The following is an 18,658-nucleotide window of genomic DNA, read 5'->3' on the forward strand; positions in this document are numbered from 1 at the left end:
TTGGAGGTATCCAGGCACAGGCAGCGGGGGCGCGCTACTCGGAGGGCAGTATATGTGCGTGTTGTGTGGGTGGTGCTGATGATGGCAGGGCGCTGTGTGGTATTAGGCTGCTGGTGTCATACTGTAGCTTGCAAGGGGCCTGTCTCTAGCGAGGCAAATTAGGGCTTTGAGAACTAAGCTGGGAGGAGTGAGGCATCACTTGTGTCAAGATGCATGGTGGAAGCAGTGAGAGTGCTAGTGTTGTCTTCAAAGGTTGCAATGTGTACAAATGGCACCGTGTAGTCTTTACACTTACATCTAGTCATTTAGCTGATGCTTTCATCCAAAGCAACTTACAAAAAAAGGTAACAATCAAGGTACAGTGCAACTACATTGTTACATGTGGACATGTTAATGGAGCAATAAGTACTACTCACAATGTCTTATCTCCAAGCACAACAAAAATCCTATTCACAAATATCTTTGGTAACTGAAGTGCGTGCAGACAGAAAGTGGTTAAATGAATGTAAGTGTGAGTGAGAGTGTTTGGGGTGGAGTTGCCATTGGCTTGGGTGGTTACCATAGGGCAGCGTTGCGAGTGCCTCTCCGTTGGGGTAAGGGGTGACAACCTTTTTGTTGGTCATCACCCTGGCTGTGGCATTGTTAACCTGTGTGGAGAAAGGGGAGAGAAGAGAGTGAGAACACCAAGGGTGCTAGGCCAAGACCACGGGGGGCAAAAAAAAAACAACAGGCAACAATCAGACCATAATATATACGCCAGAAAAGTCATTCTTAGATCTCTGCTGTTTCAAAATGGGGGATGGTGCGGTAGTGTGTGCTGCTGGTCTCTGGGCTCCAAGCCCACCCTGCAGAGCCACTGAGAGTGAAGCCCAGAGATGGATAACCTGCTGCTGGACACGGGAGTCCGGGAGATTAAGCACAGCGAGTGGGGGGAGCACTAAAAACTGCTCTTATTCATTCTTTTGTCAGGCTCGATCCATCAGATCGCGCCAGTGGGTGTTTAGATGCAGCCCATCCACTACCACTGCATTCCTCTATAGTCCAACCAATAGGGACGACACACTGCTCTCCCTGACCATGGAGTTGTGTGTGTGTGTGTGTGTGTGTGTGTGTGTGGACCGTTAGTGGGGCATCTTAGTCATGCAACTTGAACAGAGATGGCCACTTGAAAGGATTGATGATTAATATATCCAAGATGACTACTCTTCATGCCACTGTGTGTGCCTTGCAGACAAAGGGGTCGGACAGGGGGAGGGGGAAATGCGTGAGAGAAATAGAAGGGGGGGGGGGGGGGGGGCTTTGATATTAACATTGAGGCAAAGCAGGCGTAAGAGCAAGCCAATCTAAACTGGAAGAGAAGGCATCATGCATGCCTGGGTTGACATGGCTATTTGTCATTGCACAAGCTTGATAATCAAACAGAATGCTCATTTAAATCTGAGAGTGGGCCTCCATATCAGCTGCTACTTTAGAGGGATGGCATTCATTACGGCTGTGCCACACAACTCCCTGGGGTAACGTCAGCCAGAGCTTCGCAGACGTCATCGCACTTGCATGAGAAGCTAAATGAGCTCCAACCCCCGCCATACACACACACCACCCCACCTCGCCAATAAGATTGCTTATGACAAGGTTAGCCCCGCATGATTCAATTAGCTGATGCCATAGTCCTGCTGAGTGCGTTGGAGAGGATAGAGGAGGGGGTGAAGGGGCTGTAAAGCATAAAAAGAGGAGTTTAAATAAATTGGGCCTAATGGACTCGATCAATCCCCATGTCCTTTTTATATCCCCTAGCTATCCTCGTTTGCATGTTGCCGCGTCTCCACAGGCCGGTCTCAGCCGCTTAATGGCCGGCTTCCTGTGGCTCTCTGCTACCCTTTATAAGAAGCGGCCCGTCTCAGCTGAGACTTGGCTAGGAGTGTGTGTGTGTGTGTGTGTGTGTGTGTGCCAGGGGTCTGGGGCTGGTTTTAATGTGATTGGGTCGATAGCTCTGAGGGAGAGGACATGCAAATCAGAAGATCAGACAAGAGCAAAAAAAGAGTGTGTGTGTGTATGTGTGTCTGTTGGGGGTGGGGGGTTTAAATAAGGGAGGAAAAATAAAATAAAAGTCTGTGGACAGTTTAAGGGAAATGAACAAGTTCTGCTCTCCCACCCGACCTTCTCCCAGCAGTGAGACTGCCTACCCATACAGATCAGGGAAGCAAAGAGACAAAAAAAAAAAAACACCATCCTGTTAGGCTCTGTCATGTTAACAAATAAACCATTGAATACAGTAGAGGGGAGAGAAAGAGGGGTGCAAAAACATTTGTTTCAACAAAATTAACAAGTTTAATAACATAAAATTACACACAGCCAAATATGGGCGCATCACATGACCAACAGTGCCAGTACAGGACCAACAAAAAAAGAGGATATGAAAGAAAAAAAATAAATATTCAGCCAATCAGCAAGCTTTGGATGCAGCATAGAGACCAATCAAAACAATCGCAGCACTCCCATATCAACACATACAGACAGAAAGAGACAGAGACAGGAGGTGTGATCGTAAGGAAGACAGGAAACAGACAGTGACAGACCGAGAAGAGTGATGTCAAAGGCAGAGAGAGAGGGATGCAGGTGGGGGGAGGGAGGAGGACAGAAACAGGAGGATTCAGAGCCAGTCCACAGAAAGAACAGGAAGGAGAACACAAAAGATGATGATTGGATGAGACAGAAACAGGAACACCTTCTCTAGAAGCAACACCAAAAATCAAAGAAAACAAAAAAAACGTTTTTTTTATTTTTCAAAAACTAAATAAAATTTAATACCATGGTGCATCATTCAAAGAATCAGTGACCATTCGCCTACAGATTTCACTACATGTGGGGAACAGAGAGACAGGGTACCAGAGCATGGAGGAAGAAAAGAGAGCAATCTTCATTTCCAAAACAAGAGAAAGAGAAACAACAGCAACCAAACTATATATGATATATGCTAAAAACACTGCCAGGCAATACTGCTCTGTGTCACAAACTGAAACTGAAACCAGAAACACACTACACACACAGTAGAAAAGAAATAAAGAGAGATCGAGATAGACCAAAGGAAATATCAAAGAGAAGATGGGGGGGGGGGGGAAATCCCCCCAAAAAACAGTCCAACCAGTCACAAGAATTCCAAAATCCAATGGGAAGTCTGGGAAATCAAATCTACTTAAAAAAAACACAGTATTTTGTTGGTGGTGTTGTGACCACTAATGTCGACATCTAAAATTGTTTTGAAAAACAGGAAAGTTTTTCCGTTTCTACTGATTAGCTAGCTCTCGTATGTTATGGCTGTGCAGTCTTAACAGAGCAAAATATACTGCCGACTAGATTAAATTAACCTCAGATAAAGGACTCTTAAATTAATCTCAACCTCAGATAAAGGGATTTTAAATGAATCTCTGAACCTCCGATAAAGGAACCTTTTCTTTCCTCCCCTTTCCTCTCTGAAGACTTGTGACTCTTGTGTTTTGGGCCTGGGTCAGGTCTCTCTCTGGACCAGTGGGAAGCCAGCCATGAGGTCGGCTCTCTATTGAACCAAAACCCACATACAGAATAGGCTAGATATCATGGGAGGTGGGTGGAGGGGCCTCAGTTAATCCTATTCCACTCATCCTGCATGAGTCACAAAACAACCAAAAAAGTCCCCCACCACCAATTTCCCCTCTCAATTTGTTAGCTTGCATTCATAAATGCAATTTTTGTTTACAAAAATATATATTCTTTCTTTATACATTCTTTAGTAATTTTCTCAATTTATAGTAACAATTAATTGAGTGAGGGGAGGATGAAATTAAATGAAGACAATGAGGAATTAATTGAATGGCTTTGGGTCAGCTCAGCTATGTAATTTCTGGGGAGGATTGAGTGATTACAGACATTCTGCAAGAGGAAATAAATAAGAGAGAGTGGGTGGAGGGAGGGAGGAGGTTGTGAACGGTGGGTGGAGAGGTGAATGGAGGGGTGCAGTAACCATTAGCACCACACTGATGCCCTCAGTTAAACTAGTGCATGTTCCTGTCTCCATCTCACATTACAGCTGAGGCGGCTGCTGCTGCCACTACTCCCAACCCATCTCCCCACCCTGAGCCGACTTCTCTATTAGAGAAAAAGACTAGGACGTTGAGGCTAGCATACACACAAACAAACATATCATGCTGTCCATCGTTAGATTGTTAATTATTGATCTGTAAGTACTGTATAACAGCCAACAAATGCTGCACATCCGCTGTACGCTCTCTCAAAAATGACAAAGGATTTGGCATTCAGTGATCGAACGATTACAAATATATATATATTTTTTTTAATTTTTGTGAGTACAATAATCATTTCCTTTAGATTAATCCAAATGAGAGCAAATTAGTGAATTACAAAATTAACGGTTTACTTATGTATATTACAATTTTAATCTGTTAAAGCGTTTCATCTTATTTTAGGAGGGTGGGGAGGGGTCAGTCAGTGATGATGTCATATGTACACAACTTACCGTTGCCGAAGAAACAGCGTGAGGACACGCGAGTGGTTACCGTGGAGACTGACAACAACACACATAGAAGTCATCAGGGAAACAGAAAAATATAATAAACAAATAAACCAACAAACAGTCGACAAAGGAAAATCAAAACCACCCCCCAAAATAAAATAAAATGAGGCTTAAAGTCTGAATACATGTTAAAAAGGTCCTCCTTTTCACAACAGATAGTAGGATGACACAAAAAAGGGAGGAGACTCAGACATACAGGAGAAGGGGGAGAGGAGATAAATATAGATGGAGAGGAGTGATATATAGATATATATAGACAGGCAGAGAGTGATGCTGACCCTACAATGAGATGGCCACTCGTACAGCTCAAACAGTAGCTAACTGAATTAGCAGCTATACAGGTGCCTTATGACTATAAGCAGACCTCCCTCTCATCACACAAACTCAATGAGACCCTTGCTGGCCTATTACTGTGGGAGGCTTTAACCAGCATAGCAGGAGATTTTAAGCATAAAAAATAGCACTGATCGGTGATGGCTGGTTGATTGGTTTCTTAATGGCAAATTATGAGACATAAATGGGAATTCATTGGAGTGTCTTTTTTCTTTCATTATCAATTTGGTCATTTAAAACAATTAATAACTAATGGACTACTAACAGACCTTTTTTTCTAGTGAAACAAATAAAAAAAAACAGGACAGCAAAAAAAGACACACAGAAACAGTCATGGTGAGGGGGTGGGGGTCAACCAGAGATACCCATCCACCAGACGGGACACATGGGGAGAGGAAGAGAGATGAAACACTCGACTGAGGAGGGAAGAAGGGACGAGTGCCAGAGTAGAGAGACAGAAAGAGAAAACAAGACAAAAGAAAATGGGGAGGGAGAGAGAGAGAGAGAGAGAGAGAGAGAGAGAGAGAGAGAGAGAGAGAGAGAGAGAGAGAGAATGGAAAGGAACAGTACACAAACAGTCAACACATGAACACACGCGCACACACACACACACACACACACACACACACACACACCTTCCCACGTCCACATCCACCAAAGCCAACCACATAATTCAACCCCCTCACCATTGGGCATGCAAACTGGCTTTTTGACAACACTCTGACCAAAGACAAAGCCAATTCTAAAGCTAAGCCCAGATTAGTACCAACAGCCCAGGAAGTGAGAAACTGTGCCCATAAGGTAATAGGAACATGCAGCCTTCATTTCACAGCCTTTCATCATTCCACGGCCCATCATTTTATTTTACTAAATTTTTCACTGAGGTCTAATAACCAAATCTGGACCAAAATAGTGTCCTTTTGTGATCAGCGTGAATGACGTCTATGGTTAAATGCATTAGAAATAAAGGCTGCTGGACCTACCTTGGAACACAGGCAGAATGGTTCTCAAACCTCTGCCACACTGATCAGCCATGCACAAAACCAGAGACATACAAGAACGAGGAGGTCAGTGTCGCAGAACACCGCAGCTCTTTGTAGAAATAAATAAACAACAGGACTGGAGAGACAGCCATGCAGTGAGAGGTCTACACTAGGGGTGTTCCTTGCCAGAGTCTCCCCTCCTCCTCCCGCCAACCACCCCAAAGTAAACATCTCAAAACAAAGGAAGACACCACTGGGGCGCATGCTGAGCCCCCCCCCTGGCCAGCCTGTCAGACAATGCCTGCCGGCTCAGCCTCATCCAGCTCACCCCCGCCCCTGTCCTGGCTAAAACTCTGCGCCATGGAGCCATCACTTCCCACCACGTAGAGCGTGCATGCCTTCAAATGACAAACGTCAACAATAAACAACAAGAACAACAATAACAACGCACGCAGGAACACACACCAGACTCGAGACTGTGGGATGATGAAGGGGAGTTGCTATGGAATATGATGGTTGGGAGGGTGGGGGGGTGGGGAGGGTGTTGATGACACTTCTGGACTCATAGCTTTACGCATGTCATATAGAGTTTATACAGGGTATTCCACAGAGCGTTGCACCTAGGCAGTGACAGATTGGGGCATGGAGGTTGACATTCAGAACTATGGATTTTGAGAGTTTGTTGTGTTTGTGGTGGCGGACGAGGGCAGGGAGGAAGGGGAACAGGGTGGCACAGGTTTTTACAGTGGAATACCCCTTGGGTGACAGAGGAACATGCACCCACACACCAAACACCTAAAGGCCTGAAAGTATATGATGCAAACTGGCTGCAAACGCATCAAACACATACAGTGAGGGGGGGCGGGGTCACAAGGAGGAGGAGGAGGATCAAGAGGACTAACGAAGTTGACCACTTACATGAACACATTTGAGGCGCACAGGAAACTGACCTCTTCACAACGCAGAGTTTTTTTGGCTCCCAGACATTAAGGAGTCAGCTTAGATGTAACAGAATAAGTCACATACTATGGAGTATCTCTATTCTATGCATACACACACACACACACACGCACACGCGCACACACACACACACACACACACCAACATTAACAACATAAATGTCCCCATGCATTCGCTGTTTGTCTGGAAGATTACAAGGGCACAATACAACCCATCTAGATAAATGATCATCGACATGCAAATTTTTCACCTATGTCAAAAGTGAAGAGAACAGCGAATAATATCAATAAAGATTATTTGTAAGCATTGGACCAGTTACATTTGCAAAACAACTGCATAATCTAATCAAAGGTCACAATAGTTTTGTAAAAACTAACTGCAAGCAATTTAAAATCAACAAATAATTCATAATTATGACAAGAAATAGTTGTCTAGAATTACATTTTTACTAAAATATCTAAATGTATGAATATTCTCTTTATGTACATATAAATATATCAATATATCTTTACTTCATTTTCTTCTACTCATAATGTATATAGGACATAAAAGTAACACATGCATTTTCGAAACACTATCCACACTACTCAACACTGCTTGCACCGGAGCGCCACAATCGCATGCATTATCAGTGACAGAACTCCATGCAAAAGGACAGCAAAGCTTTAAGAAATATGTGCTCTTGGGATCAAATCTGTGTGCAACAAGGCACTATTTATGGGGCCATTAATAAATCATAAATATCACTCCCAGCACCAGCAGTACTAATTCATGGCTGTCAAAGAATGACAACGTTGTTAAGAATGGAAAATATCTCTATTTTCAGAGTTTGTGAAAGATGTGACTTAGGGAACTACACAGTAAAACCTCTACAAAATGCAGAGTATGACCATCAACTGAAACAAATGGCTTTCAACAATTAGGCTCACTTGAACCATGCAAATATTAAATGGACCATAAACCTTTTTATAACGTGATGGGGCATGATTCACAAAACTCTGAAATAGCAGAACCACAACACGGCTAAATTAAAAACGACAGACAACTTAACCTCTCGAAAAGACATGGACCTTCCCAAGAGTCCATTCGTAACCCATGCACAACTGACCACAAAGCCCTGACGTTCCTACCCATGCAATACAGATACACAGCACATGTACAGTGCTAGAGCTACTGAAGTCTCACATGCGGCAGGGCTACAGAGTTAGTATGGAATGGAGGAGGGGCCTCCAAGTGGTACAACCATGCAAAAAAAAAAAAAAAAAAAAGTAAAAGAAATCAAACATCTGAAATTAAAGACAGGAGGCTACAGAGACACAAATGACAGAACCCTTTAGGGCAGTACAGGTTGCCGGATTGTAATGCCAGTCCTATGAGAATGCCATTCAACTACAGCCAGGTTCTGTTGGCCTCTAACTCATGCTTCGTCAGTATCCATTCCACTTGCTGATTGACTGAACAGTGTTAAAGGACATAAAAGCAGGAAATAAGACAAAATAAATCACATAAAAGAAACATACAGCAGTAGCCACATCCATGCAACAACAGGGTCTCTTTCGCTCTCTTTCTCTCTCGGTCTCACACTCACTCACACTCTCTCTCTCTCTCTCACACACACACACGTGCATCATATTCACCATGATAAAAATCAATATTGGTAAGCCCATGCACAACTGTCATTTGCAATGCATCTTGATTTGAAATGAGATGGGCCAGGTCTAAACCCAGTGCTTTACTGGGCTTCTCTAAACACCCCGAGAGACAAACAAAACCAACAACATTCTGATGAGCATGCATGCTTCCCAGTCTCTTCCACCCGTCCAGAATCTAGTCAGGAGCTAGCCAGTCACGAGCTGAAGCTCAGAGGGGGTGGGTGTGTTAAGAGTAGGACTGACTGACCCCATGCATATTGCAGATCTGTTGAAGCATGCTGTGGCCACAAGACTACAAGCATATCCACCATTCAGCCATAGGTCAAAAGAAGACGGCCAAAAGAGTTTGGCTCTACAAAACACAAAAAGATCAAGAAAAAGGAAAATAAAATAAAAATCAGGAAATTTGAATGGAATTTGGCCATGCATCGCTGTGTCATTGTTTCAGTGGTCATGCTCCAGACTAGATGTAATTACCAGGAATACAAAGGAAACACATAGGGTGGATTTGTGTGTGTTTTAAAGACATTTCAGAAATGTATACAACCAATGCAAGAAGGAGAAAAGAAAACAAAAATTTGCTAAGGTAGTCATGCCATTTTTTTTGTCTTTGCACCCAAATTTTCTGCCCCTGGATAGGAAACAAGAATCCAAGACCAACTGAAAAAAAGGGAACAGACCTAACAAACACAAACAAACACAAAAGGAAAACAAAAATGGCCGCAGACCAACTGGTACACCAGCAAAGGCACTTACAGGGGACATGTCAGTGTGTAAAAGGGGATGGTGGCAGGGGACATATCAAAAATCAGTGGACAAGCAGAGGAGCCATGGCAGCAGAGAGGAACTGGCGCAAAACAGAAATGAAAAAAAGGAAAAATACAGAAATAAATAAAATAAAAAATTGTGGGAGAAAAATTTACCTCGATCTTGCGGCCTTCCACTAGTGTGCCGTGAAGCTTTTCACGAGCCTTTTCAGCATCTGCGCTCGTCTCGAATGTCACAAACCCAAAGCCCTGAGAGCAAGAGAGAAAGAAAGAAAGCAAGAGAGAAAGAAAGAGAGAAAGAAAGAGATGAAAAATGTCAAAATGTAAGACCGTGCATAATTAAATGGGTAGGACAGATTATAATTATTTAACAAGAGGGAGTGTGTATAACCCAATGACAATTCCTGAATTTGTGTGTGTGTGTGTGTGTGTGTGTGTGTGTGTATGTATGCATGCATGTATGTATGTATGTATGTGTCAATAAGAGAGATGTCTGGCTTCAGATGACAAAACACAATATATTGATTTACAAAAGCAAGTGTTGATTTACAAAAGCAAGTGTTGATTTAAGCAAGTGTTTATTTACAAAAGCATGTATCAAGCCTTTACATGCGTGTTGGACCGTTTGTTTCATCAGATGCAAACTTTGTAGAGGTCCATGTCAAGAACACTTCCATAACACAAATTTGAAATGAATCGAGGGTACAGTAACAGCACTTACCTTTGAGCCTCTCTCGTTGAAAATGATCTCAACGTCAAGGATCTTCCCAAATTGCTGCATGGAAAAAAAAAAAAGAATGATGAAATCCTTAGCACAGCACAGCACAGCACACGTGTGACCCTTATATAAAACCCTCAACATGTACTAGAATCGCACACAAGGGGGCAGTGTTTGCCAAGTGAACATACCCCCATATATTGCCCTCTGCTTGGCTTTGTGCTACTACTAGGCCTGTCTCTCTCTTTCCTTTCTTCCCCTGCCTTACAGACTATTGCCTCTTAGTTAAATCATGCAACACAGAATAAGATAAAAAGGGACAGGCCCTGGGTGTGCTGCTGCCTACTAAAGAGAAAGAGAGAGAGTGAGGGGCCCAAGAGAGAACGTAAGGGCAGTCAAGGTACTCGGAGACAGATAAAGGGAGATATGAGCAGAAAGAAGAGAGGGTCTGTTCTCACCCCAAACATCTGCCTGAGGTCGGGGTCGCGGAAGCGGAAGGGGATGTTGGAGACGTGGAGGCGCTTCGGGGTTCCCTTGGCCTCGGACGAGTCGGCCCCTGACACGCCGGCCACCACACCAGGTCCACTCGCCGCTCCACACTGGCCCACCCCCTCTACCTGAGAAGAGCCCTCTGTCTGCTGCAAAGAGCAAGAGCGTGCGTGCGTGCGCGCGAGAGAGAGAGAGAGAATAAGGTTCAACACTCTCATTGAACCAGTATTCAAATCTTTATATTACCACAAACCTGTAACATTCACATGTATTAAATCCTCAAAACAGAATTCCAAAGACACATGGAGGAATACAGACAAAAAAAGAAAGTGAAGACAAAAAGTGTGAGGATGGGATACTCCATAAAAGATGAGCTTAGCCCACTGCACCACTAGTTTAAGGCACCAGTCAATACTCACTGGAACGCTCACATTGTTGGGTGCCGAGGCAGGGCCGTTGGTGCCGGCTACGGGCTCGGAGGGCCCCTGGGGTCCGGCGGTGTACAGGGCCCCTCCAAACTCTGGGGCCAGGCCATTCTGAGGCGGGGGAGGTGGGGGGAAAGCAGTAAAGGGTGGGGGCACAAGACCCTCCTGGCCTACTGTAGACTCTGGAGCTCCCTGTGGAAGGAACAGAAAAAAAGAGAGAGAAAGAGATAAAGAGGGAGGGAGATGGGTTAATATGATTCACATATAAGCTACCAAGCTGACAGGGGGTTAAAACACATAGCTATTTAATTTCACTCTCCCTCCTCCCCAATGCTGTTTCTTTTTTTTCCATCCTTCGCTCACCACGGCACACACTGCCAGTGGGTTTCAGTCAGTCTACCATGAAATATTCACTGCCACCACATCTATTATTGAGGGTCTGAAAATTTGATACACACACACACACGGCTACACAACGATGCACTACACCTGCAGAGACTGCGGCACTGGCCCGTAAACATTTAACGCCATCGCAGCACTGCCGTCTGGCTGCTTCCAAATCCACTTTAATTACCGGTCCACTCTCTCAGAGGACAGTATGACAAGACCAGTCGTTGTGAGGAGCTGCCGGCACAGCCCGAGCTAGAAGCAAGCGAACCCTTGGGTTTGAACTCTTTGCCCCCTTCACGAAGGAAGATGGAGCGTAGTGCCACCTAATTACATTTTTAAAAGGTGTCACCGCACACCCTGGTCTCATCTCCCTGCACAGGGGACACCAGTATAAGTTTGCCATCTTCTTCCTAGCTTAAAATGCAGAATTATCTGGTAAGACACTGAAACAGGGAGGATGGGCACCGCTGCTTGTTAAATTAAACACCAAAAAAAAAAAAAAAAAAAACACAGCACCCTGTGGGTAGAGCGGCACGCCATTTTAGTTCAAGGAGGGGTGGCAGTACCCACAATGCCATGCAGTGCAGGCAAGTGGGCAGGCAGCGGCGAACGTGGCGTCTGGACGTCTCCACGCTGAGATTTTAATTGTTGCCCCGACGGAGGTTTCAAGACACGGTAGGGCAACCTCCATCTCAGAGCAAACCTGCAATTTGGGGAGAGCTCACACTAAACATAACTACACTGATCAGTATTCAGTGACAGCAGAACCACTGTGGTGGGGTGGGGGGGGTGGGGGTGGACTAGTGTGCAGTAATGTGAAGAAAAAAAAAAAGAAAAAAAGCTAAAGGAAAAATAAATAAAAAATGAAAAAAGGGTAACTCTTAACGGCTCACTTGGGAGGGCTCTGGTGACGTCCCATGGAAAAATGAGTCCCGTTATATAATGAGACATGCAGGCTATGACAGCTCTAGCACACACTTAGCAACGCAACACCCAAAATACATCATCCTCATCACAATCATCATGCAACAGCCTAGTGTGAGGGAGATGCTTGCACTGAGCGATGGACTCTGGCAGTTGCGGCGATTTCTGTGGCTCCGGGAGGTTTTTTTGCATCCTGACACCCACTACACACACAGAGGGGAACACCACACACACACACACACACACACACACACACGATCACATGTGGCCAGCTACTAAAGGGTGCATCCCATGTCCAGTGAGTCACTCTGACTCATAAAATGTGTGTGTACCAGCGTGTGTGTGTGTGTGTGTGTGTGTGTGTGTGAGAGAGAGACAGAGAGAAATAAATGGAGGGGGATGGGACAGCTAACGATCTTCACAGCTCATGGGTTGGACATGATCTAGCTGTACCCATCTGCCATTCCACTGAGGGGACAGAGCGGGTTCAGGTGCTGTGTGTGTGTGTGTGTGTGTTTGTGTACGCAAGAAACCAGAGGGAAGCAGTCAGCTGCCAGGCATGCCTCACACGGTGACTGAGTGGGGAAAGAGTCCTAAAATGGTAGTACCTCAGTCACAGAGGCAAGCTGAGTGTGTGTGTGTGTGTATCTGTGTGTGAGTGCGTGGGTGTGCATGAGAGAGGGTAAGGGGCATTTAAACAACCAAAAGCAACGAGTTTGCATAAACAGCACATCTCTATGTGCAACATCATTATGATGTAATTTGTGCTATTCACATTGCACATTTTTAATATACATAAAAATACATCATAGCAAAATTACTAAAAGAAAAAAAGAAGACAAAAGCCATCAGAGAGGCTCTTCTAGTTTAAACATTAATCATGGTATGTAGGCCCACATCCCACCTCAAGTGACAAACACAGGCCACATGACACCAACACTCAGAAGTGCAGTATGCTCAGTGTAGTGTCAAATTTCATGTTCACACTAACAAAAGGATATCTTAAACAAAATACAGGCAGCATAGTAGTATTTTAGTTTCAGTCAGCATTAAAGTAGAAACCTAATACATGTAAAGCTAGCCGTCAACAGTTACACCTGCAACTGTATTACCTCCATGCCCACATATGGAGGGTACATAATGACCTGACAACGTTCTTCTAATTCTACACACGAAAAAAAACAGACGCAAGAAATTAGGACGATTACCTGGGACACCATATGTTTTTCCATGCACCAGGAGAGTGAAGAAAATATATGCGGGACCGTCAGAACCCGCTGCAAGCTTTCCTCCAACGCCCGCGTGCCGAGAAGCCCCGCACGTGTAGCGTTCACTAGATGAACAAGCTTTGTTTTTGTTTGCATCCGGAGATGACGCTTGCACGTTGTGCGCACTTCACCGGCTGATGGAGCCTCAGTCACCGATACTGGAGGCTACAGTAAATTATCACACTATCATGACAAAAACATAATTTCGTTTTAAAAAGGTCTGGTTACAACTACGCTAATAATTATACAGGAATGGCCAAACCTTTTCGGTTCGTTCTCTAGTGCAGTTGTATAGTGCACTCGTTTGCTTTCCTCTTCTTGTGGACGTCCTGTGTTCCTTACAATTCTCCGCCCTCCCCCTTTTCTCCCTTCCTTCCTCGCCTTGTTGCTTGATAGAATCCAGACGAATATTCACATTTACCCCGCCCCCTACGCCAATCAAAGTGGCCGCCGCTAGGAAACGTGAACCCTAACTGCCAGTCAAGCGTAATGATATCACCGCCTCCGATCCCCTTGTAAGGTCTCCCAGGCGCTCCAGCACCGATTCCACGCCACTCCTCTTAAGACAACCAACCAATCAGACTCTCGACAGGATACTCTTAACCCCGTACATCAGAGTAAAGAACTACGGGAATTGGTTAATTCTCAAAAGGCATGCTCTGTCATTGCTATTTGAAACAAGCATGCATTGCCCCTCTTCAAAGAGCTGCATACAAGAGTATGTTATTCTTAGGACATTTTCTGTATTCAAGAGTGTTAACTGTAAAGAGTTTTTAACATCAGCAACAAACACCATAGGCAATGGTAGACAGAATTGCATTATGAATAATTCAAAAAGAAGAAAAAGGGAAAATGTTGACTGAGATATTGAAATGGGCACAGATACAGATGCATTCAGGCCAACAAACTCAAATAAAAGTTCATCTCGTTGTGCACGTTAATGCATCACACTGACCAGTGACCTGTGCATTTTAACTTTGTGGGTAGAGGGGAAAATCTGAATAAGTGCACACTGGCTCAGAAAACACTCACAGGCAGCCCCACCTGAGCCTACAGCAGACAAACTCTTCTATCTCTTTGTGTGTGTGTGTGTGTGTGTGTGTGCATGCATGTGTGTGTGTTCTGGCCTGCTGAAAATGCAGCTAGTAGTCGCTCCCACACCTGAAGGCATGCACTTGGGTGGGGCTGTGCCACGAATGTACGACCAGAGCTCAGTTAAGCCTCTACTTGGGTTTCTTTAAGAGGACACGTATGGAAAATTCACCTAGGTTTCTCATCTTGTGGTTGATTATTAACAACTGTTATGATATAACATTGTTTTCCCCCCTAGAGTCTTCTTTTGACCGCTAAATACATAGACATATACATATCTTGCAACCCTTAAACCCCTCCACACACACAGATAAGGAGGGGGTGACACACCCCTTCTGGACCCTCCCTGAACCCTTCCCCCTTTGCACTTTCTATCTCACACTCAGGTAATGGGGTATGTGTGTGTGTGTGTTTGTGTGTGTGTGTGGCAGTGAGTATGTATGGGTGGGGTGATGGGGAGGGGTCACCTTTAAAATACATTCACGCTTTCCAATCTCTCCTCTCTTTTCAACCCCCACAGCCATTTGCTGCTGCACTTTAAAAAAAAAAAGAGGGGGCTTACAGAGACAAACACACACACACACTCGTTTAGATAACAGCTGCTTGAGGAAGGGGAGAGTGGAGAGGCAACTGACGCAGGGGCACAGACAGAGCAGGAAGGCTTCATAGTCAGAGTGCCCCATCTCCTCAGAAGAGAATACAAATAAAAGCTGAACAAAAACACAACAGTACTGCCATTCAACGGCAAAAATATTGCAGACTGCAAAAATAAAATAGGCTGAATGTCTAAAATCACATTATTGACTTGTCCTCCTCACCCTTACAAACCCGCCCACCCACCATTTCCCATGGGTCAATTCACCAGCGTGTGAGGTGGGGGGGAAAGATGAACAACTGTTTCTGGGCACCTGTCCCTCTCATTCAGGGGCAGAAAGGAGGGGCAACAGACTGCTAAAAGACAGCTGGGGCAACAACAAAGAATATCTTTACGTACCAGCCACCCCCACCACACACACACACACACAAACACACACACACACACACACACTGCAGCCAACACAGACTGTCCACGTGGGGACCAACAGCACTTTCAGAGAATATAAAGGGAGGGAAAAGGACAGAAGAAATCGAGGGCAATGGTGGGCCCTTCAGGGCTCCAAAAGCTTTTTTGTGGCCTTCAGAACAAGTCAGGACATGGATGGTTATTACAGACCATCGTCTCCCCATCGCTGGAGGTGCACGCATTTAGCTTCTACACTCCACAAGCTGCAGCTAAAGGAAAACAAATAGTGCACAAGTAGATAGCGTAATGATTAAAGCAGGGTTTCAGACGCAAAAGACCAATGAGGCTATGTTCATGTTTTCATAAGAAGAAAGCAATCAAGGCCAACTGAAACACAGCTTCAGAGCTAAAGGCCTGGTGCACGAAATGCAGCTGGCTTGTGTCTTGTACAGCTTAATTTGCATACAACACTACCATCTCTACATCAAAGCTAGATTGTGCAATCTTGAAAAAACTATTTTTGGTGCAACTGATTATTTTTGCTAATGACATCATGTCTTCCAGACTCACAATAATAATCCAGCCTAATTGTGAGGTGGCAGATATATGGTGGTCTCAAATAAACCTAAAAATAGACAATGTCAAATTATGGAAAAACTTGTGTGGTCTGGAAGCAGTTTAACAAAAATGGCTCCCGTCATTGGTCATCATCAAATTGAGATGGAAACCTAAGCGTTGTGCTCACATGGGAAAAAGATTCAAACTCACCGACAACAGTGAAGGATAGTACAGTCCCATCATTGTCTACCATAAGCCAGAGGTCCACACAATATTGCCCTCGTCTTCTCCCCTGCAAGTTGGATGTGCTTGTGTTCAATGGAGTCCACCTTCTAGTGGTGGCAAATTTAAACTCAAGCTCCTTCTTTCACTCCCCTTCCCTCAAATTTGCCCTGTCAAGCTGGGGTTCCCCTCATTTCCCTCAGAGAGTACACTTGTTTAGATGGCAGTCACCCTAGACTTCCCCTCCCTCCCTTCCACATTCTGTGTCCTTGTCCCTCTTTCTTCCAGACTCAGTCAACTCCTCGGTTTCTGTACAACTCCAGTCCTGCTGCCTTTTTTCCCCCTTTGCTCTGCGTTTCTCTCCCCACCTCCAAATTTGCCGGCCCACCTTTAATCCTTCCTCCCTCCGCTTCACCACACCTCTCTTCCTCCCTCAGTGAGCCGCCATGGTCTACCCTTCTCTCTCCCCTTTTCTTGTTTTCCCTCTCTCCGCCTCTGTTTCTCTCTCAACAGAACAACTTCTTGATTTGCTGTACTAAACACAGTTTCTCCCCATTTCGATCACTCTCTCCTTTCCTCTCTCTTCACAACATATTCTCTCTGCATACCTCTCTCCATAACACTCTCTCTCTCTCGCTCTGTATGTGTGTGAGGGAGAGAAAGAGGATTGAGGGGCTGTGCAGTAGTCTTGGGAGAGAGGATGCTTGGCTCGCTGCTGGCGGTAACACAACCCTCTGCATTGCAGCTTTTTTTGATCATTTATTTATTGGATGGCAGCAGCTCATCGGGGCCCTGCTCACTCTGAAAGCCCCTCAGCTCCCCACCACACACACACTTTCACTATCTTTCTCTCTCCACCCATTTTTATTCTCTCTCCCTCCATCTCTCTCTCGCTCGCTCCTCATCTCTCTCTCTCTCTCACACTTATCACTCCATCTCTCCCCCTCATAAACCATCTCTCTGCATGTTCTCTGTTCTTACGCTTCACATCTTTCCCACTGTCACACAGTCAGGCCCTCTTTCAAAAGGTGCAACTTTACATGCTTGCTGCTTTGCAATGCACCTTCAGAACTCTCTGTAATAAACCAGAGCCACAGGGGGGGGGGGGTAGAGAGAGAGAGATAGAGATAGAGATAGAGATAGAGATAGAGAGAGAGAGAGAGAGAGAGAGAGAGAGAGAGAGAGAGAGAGAGAGAGAGAGAGAGAGAGAGAGAGAGAGAGAGGTGAGTATGAGTGGCAAAGAGAGGTGAGTATGAGTGGCAAAGACAGGCAAGAATATGAAAAGCCATCACATCAGGATGTGACAGGCGCGAGGTAGGATAGAGAGAGAGAGAGAGGGAGAGAGATGAGATATTGTGACAGAGTTGGGGCGGTGTGCACAGGGAGAGAGAGAGAGAGATATGAAGCTAGACAGAGGAGAGTGAGCCAAAGGCCCAACGTTATGCAGAGAGAAGAGGAGATTAGGACTGCAGCGCTGCTTCACCCAGCCCTATGTTTCACCCACAGTGGTAACTAAGAGCCCCCCTCTACAACGGCAGAGGGATGAACTGACCAGTCAACCCCCAGCATGGATGCAGCCCAGAGATAACGGGTATGGAGATAAAGGGATAAAGGGTGGGGGGGGGATTAGTATGTAAGCAAGGAGGGATGAGTGGATGAATAGAGGATGATCTGTGGATTATCAACACGAGCTGAAGATAGATACACACACACACACACACATTTACTGTCCTGCCATTAAAACACATATGCTCATGCTAAACAAAGACCCATGTGCGCACACAGACACACACACACACACACACACACACATAAAAACAAGGGTCAAACTCTAAACTCTGCTTTTTACCCAGTAGCACTGATTAACACAAGCCACTTGCACAGTTAGGCGCTCTCAACCAGCCCCAGGGACGCACACCCACATGTCCACCTCACATACCTTTGAACGCAACCTAGTTTGCAATTGTATTAACTGGTTTCTGTGAGACATAAGGAATGTGTGGCAGCTGTCCAAAAATGGGAAATACTAAACTAGTTGGATAAAAATCAACCCTAAAAAAAACATATTATTCTCACTTTGCAAGCTATGCAATATGATATACGTACGTAGACATTTGCGAGGGATACTTATATACGATATACGTACATACACATTGCAAAGGAAGGCTGTATTGTCAATCTACAGAGTTGATTTCTAACTTACCTACAGACACATCTATTTGGTTTTAGAGGAATAAATCTATGGTGAAATGTGTCTGCAGCAAGCTGCAACTTGGAATATTTTAGCCCCGAAGGCTTGCGAGCGCT

General features: G+C 44.9%; 1 protein-coding gene across 9 annotated transcripts in view; it reads right to left on the bottom strand.

Annotated features, from left to right (window-relative positions):
* Positions 1-18,658, bottom strand: part of LOC143102042 (RNA binding protein fox-1 homolog 2-like) — a 38,180-nt gene that overhangs the window by 9,877 nt on the left and 9,645 nt on the right. For 6 of the 9 annotated variants that reach the window (XR_012982551.1, XR_012982550.1, XM_076265404.1 and 3 more), the window contains exons 2-6: positions 10,889-11,086; positions 10,439-10,618; positions 9,984-10,037; positions 9,419-9,511; positions 560-647 (exon numbers count right to left, since the gene is read on the bottom strand). Coding sequence is in view for 7 of the 9 variants with exons in the window: in XM_076265404.1 (XP_076121519.1) it covers positions 560-647; positions 9,419-9,511; positions 9,984-10,037; positions 10,439-10,618; positions 10,889-11,086 (613 nt within the window). In the remaining 2 variants the exon portion in view is untranslated. Of the gene's footprint in view, positions 1-559; positions 648-9,418; positions 9,512-9,983; positions 10,038-10,438; positions 10,619-10,888; positions 11,087-13,416; positions 13,843-18,658 lie in introns of those variants that run through there. The other 3 variants (XM_076265405.1, XM_076265402.1, XM_076265401.1) reach the window with 3 other exon arrangements.

Source organism: Alosa pseudoharengus, unplaced genomic scaffold, assembly GCF_046254945.1.
Source record: "Alosa pseudoharengus isolate Yale_2024_CS ecotype anadromous, Long Island Sound unplaced genomic scaffold, YU_APseudo_1.1 YU_APseudo_1.1_scf_4, whole genome shotgun sequence".
NCBI classification, from domain to species: domain Eukaryota; kingdom Metazoa; phylum Chordata; class Actinopteri; order Clupeiformes; family Clupeidae; genus Alosa; species Alosa pseudoharengus.